This window comes from Mobula hypostoma, chromosome 1 (assembly GCF_963921235.1).
Source record: "Mobula hypostoma chromosome 1, sMobHyp1.1, whole genome shotgun sequence".
Taxonomy (NCBI): Eukaryota; Metazoa; Chordata; class Chondrichthyes; order Myliobatiformes; family Myliobatidae; genus Mobula; species Mobula hypostoma.
Window position 1 is genome coordinate 17767357 of NC_086097.1, and position 13065 is coordinate 17780421.

Consider the following 13065-nt stretch of genomic DNA (forward strand, 5'->3'; position numbering starts at 1 on the left):
TGTCCACTATGCTACCAATTTTGGTGTCATCCACAACCTTGCTAATCATGTCAACTGTATTATCAACTAGATGATGAACAACTGTGGACATTAGATTATGAGAACACTCAGTCCTCTTTTTTGTCATTTAGAAATGCATACATGCATTAAGAAATGATACAATGTTTCTCTGGAGTGATATCACAGAAAACAGGACAAACCAAAGACTAACACTGACAGAACCACATACCTATAACATATAGTTACAGCAGTGCAAAGCAATACCATAATTTGATGAAGAACAAACCATGGGCATGGTAAAAAAAAAAGTCTCAAAGTCCCCGAATCGATGGACTCCCGAGTCCCCAATAGCAGGCGGCAAAAGGGAGAAACTCCCTGCGATAAACCTCCAGGCACCATCAACTTGCCGATGCCTTGGAAGCAGCCGACACTGAGTCCATGTGTCCGAAAACTTCAAGCCTCCGACCAGCCTCCCGAGCGCCATCCTCTGCCAAACGCCTTCGACCTAGCCCCGCCACTGAAACAAGCAAAGCCAAGGAATCGGGGCCTTCTGCTCCGGAAATTCCGGTTACCACCCAGTAGCAGCGGCAGTGAAGCGGGCATTTCAGAAGTTTTCCAGATGTTCCTCCGTACTCTCACGTCCATCTCCATCAAATCAGAATTCTGCACGGTCCCCTACTTGACAGATTACAGATATCATTCACCGGAGAGGCACCATCGCACCGCCATCTTCTCCTCCTTTTACCATATTGCTTCCAGGGTAAGCAGGTAGCTGAATCTCCTGTATTCTAAAGCTTTTAACTTGAGTTTTTTTCCTATATAGGCTTTTGCAGAAATTGTTCAACCTACTGAGTTTTGTCGAGCTTGAGGATTCAGTACGGCCTTGTATTTCTTCCTCCCCTCCCCCACCTTCTTACTCTGACCTCATCTTTTTTCTCCAGTCTTGATGAAGGGATTCAGCCTGAAACGTTGACTTTGCTCTTTTCCATGGATGCTGCCTAGCCTGCTGAATTTCTTCAGCATTTTGTGTGTGTGTTGCTTGGATATCTAGCATCTGCAGATTTTCTCTTACACTATTGCTTATTCCAGATAAGGGAAAATCTGATACCTATGCTGGATGTCAAAAGTGTAAACAGATAATGTTTAGTTATCAAAATAATTATAGTTATCAACTTGAAGCATTAATACTCCCCCCCCGCCCCTGAAGTGGTGCTGTCCAATGTCCTGACAATTACCCCTGCATTTTTATTTCTATTTCTACCGCCAACAATTCTCTTAAATGTTTAAAGTATTTCTCTCCTCAAAATTCATCACACATGTCAACTACAATATTCTTTGTAATGCTCAGTATTAAAATATGTTTTGTACATTAAATACTGTTAGTATGTTTTACAATGTGTTGTGAGAAAAACGGATACAAAAACAATAGTTTAAAATATTATTTAGTACTCCAGTCAACACAGAAAAATTGGTGACATTCACTGTTGATTAGAAGACTTAATAATCTTCTAGTTAAAAACACTTAGTCAGATGATGTCTGGTTGATTCTGATGCCAAACCACGATCCAAGTTGGGCTCAAATATTGGAAATAGTCATAATATATTTATGATAGGCTATTTGTGTAAGTCGAGTTTAAACCAGTGAAAGTATTTCATCAGAGATTCTACCATCATCTCCATTAACAGTCTAAACAAAGTAATAATTGATTTAAAATAGATGTTCACTCTATTTTATTTTAATACTTACAGTTATAAACGTATGTGAAGTTTCACCAAGCATTTGTGGTCCAGGTCTTTGCATCAGTCAACAAGGTGGATACACCTGTAACTGCAACAAAGGTTATCAACTGGATGATCAGCAAAAGAAGTGTGTAGGTAAGAAATATGCTAATGTTGTCCTTTTATGAACTGCTGGGTGAATAGAATATTAACTATATCAGCAAGTTTCTTATTTAGGATATTTGGCATTGATCAGATTATGTGAATAGTAACTCAAGTTCATAATTTATTTGCAAAATTCCAGCTGATGTTATCCAAAATATTCCTTATTTTTACTAGCACATCTCCTATCTAGAAGGATTATTGAGACATTATTGTCCAATATAATTATTTTTCCCCTCTTGCATAATGGCTGCTTGCTGAGCAATTGGTCAGTGACCCAATTAATTAGCTATCATTGGAATGCTGTTTGTACCAAAGCTCCCATAAGCATTTTATTTGTGGGTCACCGGTAAATCAGGAAGCACAGGATGCCCAAATTATTGTACCCTGCAGAACCAGCTTTGCATGAGAGGCTTTGGGATAAGGATTAATATGGAGAGAGGAACTAAAGTCATCTGCTGGTTTATTAGTGGGGTAAAATCAATAATGTGTATATGGTCCCCAACTGAGAAGCCTCTGATAGAGCTAGAGAAATAAAGGGGATGTAACTGATGTTCCAGTGCCAGCTTAAATAATAATGAATCAAGCTTCTTGAGCATTGTAGAAGCCTGTTTCCTCAGAGGGTGGGGCGAGGAGGGCACATACACCGGAACAGACTATACTTGCATCTATGGTTAGACTTCCATATTTGTGTGGTATGTCACAAGATGCCACTATTCTTTATTGGGTTCCTCCATACGTTAGTACTTCAGATGTATGGAAGTATATTTTCGGACTTCATAATTAAAGTGGTGAATTCCTGATTTTTCAGCTATGGTTTATATTTCAAGGAAATTGTACTACAGTGCACAAATAATGTGGTATCACACGATATATATTGCAGGTGTATATTCTTTCAAGTATATTTAACATGAATGATCAATGTGGACAAATTAGTTGCTCTAAAGTTGGGTACATATTCTGTAATATTTTAGATACAGTTCACACTAAAAGTGCATGGGGTGGGGGAAATGATATCTTTATTTCAATGGAATGTGGATTGTACCAAAGCAGACTTTGATAGGTTCCAGATTTTTTAATCAAATACGTTTAAATTTCTGCTGGGATCTGAACTTGCATATAATCATTAATTTATGCCCCTGGATTATTAGTAACATTACCATTTTGTCAGGAAGCTCTATGATGTCATTTAATGTAAATTACACTGCTTCACAATTGAAAATATCTTCAGAGTCAGGTGCATCTAAACCTAATTAACTTCTACTATGTGTTCTAACTTGATTTGATATTGACAAAAATAAATATAAAGTTCAAAGCTCAAGGTAAATTTATTATCAAAGTACATGTACAAACCTGAGATTTATTTTCTTGTGGGCATTCACAGTAAATTCAAAAAACGATCAAATCAATGAAAGATCAAACACAATAAGACAGAAAAACAACAAATGTGCAAAAAGACAGCAAACTGTGCAGGTGCGAAAGGAGAAAATATATAACAATAATAAATAAATAATAAATATCAAGATCATGAGATGAAGAGTCCTTGAAAGTGAGTCCATAGGTTATGATAGTTTTCAAGGCGTCATGGTAAAATTGAAACCAATTTGCCATCAAGAGGGAAACATTCCTATATCTGGAGTCATATCTACACAAAGGAAGATTATTGTGTTTGTTGAAGATCATTCGTGCTAGCCCCAGTATGAGCTCCTGACCAGTATCTTCAGCTGCTTCAACAATAGCCATGTTGCTGAGGATGCTGATGTTCAATTCCTCTTTACAGTTTCACAACATGTAAAGCAGTTCATGGCTGGCTGAGTGCAGATCTAACAATTCTTGAGTAACTGAACATCAGCCAGAACTAAGCAATCCACTGATTAGTGTTCCATCTATGGCACTAAAAATTCATTCCCTGATCTTAGTGCAGTAGTTGTAGCGTGTACTATCTACAAAATACATGCAAAAGGACATTACAAATTAATAACAGGAATAGACCTCATAACTTTTCAATCCTGCTTCACCATTCAGGATGATCATGGCTGAGTTGATTGTAAACCAAGCCCCGAATTCTCTTCTACACGCTGTAAGCTTTCTTCACTTGTTAATCAAACAGGTTTATTATCACTGATGTATGTCATGAAATTTGTTGTTTTGCAGCAGCAGTACAATGTAACACTAAAAATTACAACAAATTTCAATGAGAATACATATAAAAATTAGTACAAGAAGGGAACAAAATAGTGAGGTGTTGTTCATGGGTTCATGGACCGTTCAGAAATCTGATGGTGGAGTGGAAGAAGATGTTCCTCAAACAATTAGTGTGGGTCTTCAGGCTCCTGTACCTCTTCATTGATGGTAGTAATCAGAAGAGGGCATATCTGTCCTGGATGGTGAGCATCCTTCATGATGGATACCACTTCTTTGGGGCATCACCTTTTGAAGATTTCTTTTCTTCAGTGGTAAGAAATCTAGCGCTGATGATGGAGCTCGCTGAATTTATGACCCTCTGCAGCTTTTTGCAATTGTGCACATTGGCACACCATACCAGAGGGTGGGACAACTAGTCAGAATATTCTTCACAGTACACCTGCAGAAATTTACTCATCTTTGCTTAGTCATACCAAATCCTTATAAAGTATAGCCACTGGCATGCCTTACTCACAATTGCATCAATATGTTGGGCTCAGGATAAATCTTCAGAAGTGTTGACGCCCAGGAGCGTGAAGTTGTTCACTGCTTACCCCTTAGTAAGAATTGCATTCATTCTACAAACGTTGAATTGTTGTTGCGACACTACACAACCAGCCAATCTATCTCACTCAACACACATAAAAGTTGCTGGTGAACGCAGCAGGTCGGGCAGCATCTCTAGGAAGAGGTACAGTCGACGTTTCAGGCCGAGACCCTTGGTCAGGACTCACTCTTGTAGTTCTCCTTGTTACGGTCTGAAATTCTACCAAGATTTCTTGTGTCATTGATGAATCTATAGATGCTGTCTGAGCTGTGCCTAGCCTCACAGTGATGAGTGTAGACAGCAGAGCATTGAGCTATGCTTGCATCCTTGAGGTGCACCTGTGTTAATTGTCAGTGAGGAGATGTTGTTTCCCATCTAAACTGACTGGTCTCCTGATGAGGAAGTCAAGGAACTAGCTGCAGAGGGTGGTACAGAGGCTCAGATTTTAAAGCTTGTTGATTAGTTCTGAGGGGATGATAGTGTTGAACATTGAGCTGTAATCGATAAACAGCAGTCTGACGTAGGTATTGCCCTTGTATGAGAGCCAGTGAGATTGCATCCACTATAGATTTGTTGTGGCAATAGGCTAATTGCAGTGCTCAGGCAGGAATTAATTCTAGCCACAACAAACCCCCTCAAAGCATTTCACCACAGTAGATATTTCAAAGTAATTATAGAAAGGGATAAGGATATCCTACAAATTTAAGTGTCATAACTGGGGACAGATGCCTATTACTACATTAGAAAGAACCTGGCAACAATAGATTGGGGGAAGCTAATTGCAGGTAAATCTGACAATAAAAGTAACATAGTTAGTGTTCAGGGCAAATGTGTTTCTGTAAATTTAAAGTGATGTAGAGGTTTAATAAAGAAAAAGAAAGGAAGCACATGGTAGGTACAGAGCATTGAAAATGGGGAATGTCCTTCAGCAGTTTAGAGTGTAGAAGGTATTTAAGAAAGAAATTAGGAGGGCACACAGGAGCCACATAAAATCACTGGCAGATAAAGATTTTTTTTTAAAATCCCTAGTCATTTTATAACTTTGTTAAGAGCAAGAGGTTAGCAAGGAAAGAATGGGACCCATTTGGGGCCAAAGAAGCAATCTGAGTGTGGAGCCAGAAGATACATGTGAGGCCTTAAATGAATAGTTTTCATTTCCATTCACTATTAAGAAAGACATTGTAGTTAAAAATTTAGTTAGGATGCTTAAATTCTGGGTAACTTAAAAAGGAGGAGACATTAAATATCAGAAAACAGCCTGATGAGATGTATCCCAGACTGCCGTAGGAAAGAGATTACTGGGGCACTGATGGTGATATTTAACTTGTCATTAGCCATGGATAAGGTCCCAGTTGACAGAAAAACAGCAAATGTACCTTTATTGAAGAAGAAATTGTCTGCTAAAAGATCTTTAACCTGAAACATTGACTGTTTTTTTCTTTCCACAAATACCACTTGATTGGCTAAGGTCTTTTTGCATTCTTGTTTTCTGTTTCAGATTCCAGCATCTACAGTTCTATTTGATTTCTGTATCTGAAACTGAGTTTTTTTTTGACAGACGTTGATGAATGCAGGGAAATCCCTCATCTCTGTAGCTACGGCCAATGTGAAAATACAGCAGGAAGTTATCGATGCATTTGTTTGACAGGATTTGTGTTGAACCGACAAGGAACTGACTGTATAGGTAAAGTAGAAATTTGTTCCTGTGTTGCCAGTTATAATTACTTGCTAAAACAATGCATCATGAATGATATCTAAATTTAATTATGAGAGAAGAAATGTGAAGCAAATCCAAACATGAAATTCAACACACTGATCAATAAAAGCAACTAAGTACCAGATCAGCAACTTTTTGTCAGAATTGGAATTTTTTTTAACCAAAGGTCCAAATGTGTAGGCAAGGAAAGGTGGTGGAAGGAAATTATTACTGTGCCCTATGATAAGGGGAGGTGTTTTCCCTCAAGCTTCTGTTGAAAAAACAAAGGAAACAGGTGCTGAATGTATTTTTCAGTCTTTTGGACCCGTTTCAGTATTCAATATCATAGCTAATCTGTGGCTTAGTGTTTTTTCTTTGGTTCACAGAAAAAAACACTAGAGTTTGGTTAACACTATATGTTAAACCATATTTTCATTTGTTAACTTTATCCCTAATGTCTTCACTATCTGTTAACTCCCATTATGTTTTTCCATCTGTAATCATGAAGGCCAGTATATCACCTTTACAATTTCTTCTATTCATTATTTAGCCAATTTTTCTGCGCTCACTTCATTTCACATATTTAGTTCTCTGCCCTGCTTTAATTTAATGAAGTCAGTGAAAATTGTTCAGAAGCATGGATTTACCAGCCCTATTGCTCATTCTGTCCTTGGAACTTTGCAGAATATTCACTCTCAAGTGCCAATCCAAGTTTATTGAAGGCCCTTGTTGATTTTGTTTTTACCATGCCCACTGGTTGTTAGTTGCAGGATATCACCACTCTGCAGGGAGAAAAAAAAAACTTTCTCTGCTCATCCTTTACCTGTTGCCCAACTGTTTAAATCTACGTCCTTGATCATGGAACCATTTTTCTTCTATCCACCACAATTAAACCTCTTGGATCATATCTCCTTCCAGGCTTATTTTTCCCCAAGGAAAATACCCCAAGTTTCTCCAATTGAACCTTATAGCTGAAATTCTTCATCCTTGCTTTTGCCTTTTCCTTGATTCTGCACATAAGAAATGCATGATTTTGCTGGGTTTTCCTAATTTTTAATAATCTTATAAAATCTTGTAGTTCTTATGCTTTGCTGATGGGTTTGAAACCTCTAAATCTCAGATTATATTATGTTTATGTTGGTTTTCATGTTGAATAGATTTTCAGATGACAGTTATGTAAATAGGTTACGGGAACTATGTGCTATACTCTAATAGATACAGAATTGTCTTTTTAGTTTATTTGTATACTGGTATATGGACGCTTAAAGGAACCTCTCCTAAAATTTGTACTTGAGCCAGTGCTGGCATGGACAACTAAAAGTTGTTGTTTCTGACAGGCAGTATTCTTTGGATCCATGAAAATGTAATGGTGTCCCAATAGGCTTGTATAGTACTGAGATAACTCCTAATCCAAAAAAGCTAATATGATCTCTGAAACTAAACCAAACTGTTTTATAATGAGGAGATTAAAAAAATCTTCTTGCCCAAGTTTGAATATGGATCAATGAAATAATTTTACGAATATATTTCTCATTTAACTATTACAATTAAAATGGGATTTAATCAGGTCATTGTATTGTAAGCAAGTTGTATAAGCAATTAAAATAACTTTGGAAATACTGAATTACAGAACAAATCTATCAAATCTGGAACGAAAAAGAAATGTAAGCACACTTTACTGAAAATGTGGGACTAAAGCAGCTCAGAGGTGACATTCCAGGATGAGCATTTGGTGTTTCTGGATCACTGATTCTGGGACATGGTTCAAATCCCAGCATGGCAGCTGGAGAATTTAGATTCAAGTAATTAAATACACCTGAAATACTAAAGAAAGGCTGCTCGCTGTCACTATGAAACTACCGGGCTTTTCTGAAATCTCATTTGCCCTACCAATGTCTTTCAGGGAAAGAAATTTGCCATTCTTATGTGGACTGGCCTACATTTACCTTTTGTGTGGTTAACTAAGGAAAATTTAATTTTGAATTATAAATGTCAGCATTGCCATTTATATCCACATTAATTGGAACAAAACAAAAACATGTTGAAAGTAATAAATGAATCTACCTTGCTAGAAAAATTATGCTACATTATATACTATGAATCCATGACTTTATTTTGTTTTTCTATCACTAAATCAACTTGTCAATGACATCTGGATCTGAAGATGTAAATGAATGTGATGCAGACCCATGTGAAGGAAATGGCCGTTGCATTAATATCGTAGGCACATACTCTTGTTCCTGCTTTACGGGCTATACATTAGTCTTTTCCCAAGACAAGTTAAACTGCCAAGGTTAGTGCTCATTTTACTGACAATGTTAAGCTAAAATTTCCACATTTCTCTTTTCCAGAAAATGTTTAATATGTTTCTCTACTAAATTGTGCAAGTGGAATAGAAAGTGCATGCCTGCTCTAACATGTATTTAGTGTTACTGATCAAGAATGAATCCATTTGGAAATGGCATTTGCAGTAAACAGAATTGAATCTTTTTTATCTGCTAAAAGATTGTTGCATTTAATGATTATCCCAAATTATGTACACCACTGAAAATTGTGACATTGGCCAAAATGTAGTTTAATATGGTGCTAGGTTAGTTTAAACCTAGGACAATGATGGAGAGCTTCTAGTGCCATTTATGGAATGAGTCTCATTCTGAGGACATTGTTCCCTGTTAGTGTAAACACAGACTATGGGCTTTGAAAGGTGCCTAAAAGGCCTGTGATCAATGCCTAGTGTATTTGAAACATAAACTTGCTACATTCACATTTAGTACATGAGCTGGCATTCAGTCCTTAAGGAGCCTGTGATAGCTTCAGTTTGAGTTTAGCCAGAATCATTAGGCACCTGATGTCATCTGATCAGAATCATTAGGCACAAATGGTCTGAGCCTGGACCAAAGAGCTCAGTCCAGAGGTGCAATAAGAATGATTGATTTTGACATCAAGGCAACATTTGATCTAGTGTGACATCATGGAGATCTTGTAAAACTGAAATCCGTAGGCATCAAGGGAATGGCTAGAGACACAGCTCACTCAAAGAAAGGTAGCTGTAGTTAGAGGTCAGTTTTTCCAGAACCACAATTTCATTGTAGGAGTTCCTCATATTGGTGTCTTTAGCCTAATTATCTCCAGATTTTCATCAATGTCCCTCCTTGATTTATAAGTGGGATATTTGCTGATGCTTGCTTTTGCAACTCAACAAGATCTGGACAGTATTCAGGCATGGACTGCTAAGTGGTCAGTAACAAACATGTCACAAGAGTGTAGAAAATAAGTATCTCCAACAAGAGTTTAACAACCATCCACGATCTTCAACAGAATTAATTTTGCTAAGTTCCCGCCATCAGCAATATGGGTGTTACCATTGACCAGACATTCATCCCGATACCACAAAAATATTTTGGTTACAATAACTTGCCTGACATTTCAAAGCATTTTCAGCATCTGCAAGGCACAAGTCAGGGGCATGACAACATACCCTCTCATTGCCTGGGTGAGTGTAGTTTCAGCATCACCCATGTATTCTAAGACTATCCGGAAGCGAGCAGTCAGTTATTATTCATTCTCTCCAACACTGGTATACCACGGTTGTTGTGTTTACAATTTAGAAAATTCACCAAGGTTACTCACCTAGGCTACCCTGATATCATCCCCTACCCTCCCTGACCCACTCTCTGACTCCTACCATTAAGGGAATCATCCTATGTTACTCAATATTCCTTCATTATCTGTAGGCTTAAATCTAGAAATTTGTAGCAACAGTACATATGCTAGAAGCACTGGAGTGTTTGAGGAAAAAGCTTCATCACCACTGTTCAGGCATAGTTAAGGTTGGGCACAAATGCTGGCACACATTATTAAAAATGAATAAATAAGGAAGTGGATAACATTTAAGCAGAACATGATATGTGATAGGAAATGGGCTCAAGTTTACTGAACTAAGTTTAGAAATATACAAGAAGACTGAAATAATATGCCTGGGGATTAAATATTGTGGACAAGTGTTTCAACAGCAGATGATCAGAAACTGAAGGCCTGTGGAAAATTGAAAGTTTTAGTTTTGCAAAGAATGTGAAGTCTGAAACTACCATCACGGATAATAACTATAAAAATAAATTCCATTTACATAGTACCTTCAATGTGGTAAAGGTTTCAAATTGCTTAATTAAAATGTTATTAAACCAGATTTCACATTAAACCAAGTGTATGAGAATGTAACACAAAGTTAAGTCTAAGAGGTAATTTTTAAGAAGCATCTTTAATGTTTTTGTGGGTGAAAATTTTAGAGCTAGTGGATAGGCAACTAAAGTACAGTGGTAAAATTGTAAATACATACAAAATTAGAGCTCTCAGAGGAAGCATGTAGCACAGGAGAATGTTACAAGGAGGGGCTGAGGCTTGTAGGGTTTGAACCTATGAATGTGAAATTTAAAACTGAGGTTTCTTGGAGCAGTGGCCAGTAAAGACCTGTAAAGGCAAGCTAATGGGTGAACTGGGAATTGTGTGAATTAGAATTCAGGCAGATAATTTTGGCTGAGTTTAGGTTTATGCCAATGGGAGGTGGGGGCAGTAGAATAGAGAAGACCAACCAGTAGCCTGCTGAAAATCCCATGGACACTGTGAAGACTCAATCATTCAGCCCAGGGAGCAAAATTAGAATGAAATACTCACCAAAACTAATTATAAATGTCTAAGTTTTTATATAACTAAGATCACTTCCTAAACTTTCCCTGAATGCTTATTCTATAGGTAGGGCTGTAAGAAGTTCTTTGCTTTCCAAAGACAGAATAAAATATAAGACATAATTTAACTTCTTACATAAACTTTGTTTTCTCATCAATTTTATGCTTATTTGTATGATATATCTAATTTAAAGAATACTTTTTACGTAAAGTTGTTTAAATCGCTCACTCACATAATTTTACAAACTGCAAGGTTAAAGGTTACTCAGGACTTATAAGTCCATTGTGGTTATTTCCACATCACTTTTGAGCACTGTTACACATGTTGGCAGGAGCACACTCCTATAAATATTTTCTTTAATGGTTTTCAAATGTATTGCCTTCTTTAAAACATGAATTAGCACTGACAGATGTATTCGTATTATAATTAAACATACAAGCATAGCTTTAACATGAAAAGTTAGCTCTCTTTAAAAAAAATCTGCATTTGTTTTGTAATTATCTATTAACCTTTGAAACGTTCCAAGTAAATGGCTTAGACTCCTGCCACAAATCTTGTATTTAATTACTGATTTCATCTCCACGCTGACACCATCTTAGTTCAACTAAATTGTTTTCCATTTTATTTCCATCTTTAAAACAAAAGATGTTACTGCCAGATTGCAGATACTGTAAAGACCTTGCTTACATATCTTACATTGTTAGTTTTGGTGGGTATTTCATTTTTTTCCCACTGCATGGATTGAATGATAGATTCTTCACAGTATCTATGGAGTTTTCGATAAATCATCTGCAACATCACAATTCAAACAGACCATTCCTCTTTTCTACATCCATTTCCATGTAATGCTCTGGGAAAACCAATGTATTTTGCTGTTCCTATTTTAGATTTCCCAACATGATCTTTAGCTTTCATTATCCCAATCATAGCCACAATTGTTGTTTTTAATAAATGCTAGACAACATTCAGATATAGGATGATTAAAGGCAAGTTAAATTCATACCATTAACGGATCAGATAATTGCCAGCAGATCACATCCAGGACCTATAACCATTTCATCTGCCATTTTAAATGATTCTGCAGATACTTGTCAACTCCTCATGCCGTTTTATTTTCAATCCATTTCAGTTCATAGTATTGTAGGTTCATAGCTGAAAAGTTTTATTTATTTGAATATTTCTCTCATGTTGCAGTTTTGATTAATAATCTCTTTTATTCTTTCCAGTCTCTCTTCCGTCATTCTCTGCTAGAGCTTTCCCATGTTTGAAAATCTGAATCTCCACAAATGCTGAAAAATTCCATGTATTTTTTTATAATCTTCTGTGTTTCTTTCTTTTTCTTTTATTCTCACTTGACATCCTGATTAAAATGCTTCCCCTTTCTAGTTTGACATTGGAATTCGATAATCAGTCTTCTGACTTCTAGCTAGAGTGCCTAAGACTTTTGCACAGTACTGTAGTAATTGTATGTATTGCACTATACTGCTGCCACAAAGAAAAAAAAATTTCATGACATATTTAAGGCATCTGTTAGTCTTGCGAGACCATGGAACTGGGTCTGGAAAGTCTTCACTCTCCAGGGCGCAGGACTGGGCAAGGTTGTATGGAAGACCTGTAGTTGCCCATGCTGCAAATCTCCCCTCTCCACGATACCGATCTTTGTCCAAGGGAAGGGCAAGGGTTGATACAGCTTGGCACCAGTGTCGTCGCAGAGCACTGTATGGTTATGTGCCTTGCTCAAGGACACAACACGTTGCCTCGGCTGGGGTTCAAACTCACGACCTTCAGGTCGCTAGTCGAATGCCTTAACCACTTGGCCATATGCCCACATGACATATGTGAGTGATGATAAACCTGATTCTGATATGGGTCTCTATTGTGGACTGAGAGTGGGAAGGGGAAAGGGATAGGGAAATCATGGTTGGGAAAAGGGGAAGGGAGAGGAGAGGAAGCAGGAAGCACCAGAGAGACATTCTTTAATGATCAATAAACCAATTGTTTGGAATCAAATGACCTTGCCTGATGTCTCAGAGCTGAGTGTGTCTGCATCGTGTCACCAACCCTCCCCCTGCCC

General features: G+C 37.4%; 1 protein-coding gene across 4 annotated transcripts in view; it reads left to right on the top strand.

The window, feature by feature from the left end:
- The window catches only part of LOC134344379 (latent-transforming growth factor beta-binding protein 2-like), a 510939-nt gene that overhangs the window by 312351 nt on the left and 185523 nt on the right, over positions 1–13065 (top strand). For all 4 annotated transcript variants that reach the window (XM_063044071.1, XM_063044078.1, XM_063044088.1 and 1 more), the window contains 3 exons: positions 1750–1875; positions 6171–6296; positions 8473–8601. In XM_063044071.1, the coding sequence (XP_062900141.1) occupies positions 1750–1875; positions 6171–6296; positions 8473–8601 (381 nt within the window). The remainder of the gene's footprint in view (positions 1–1749; positions 1876–6170; positions 6297–8472; positions 8602–13065) is intronic.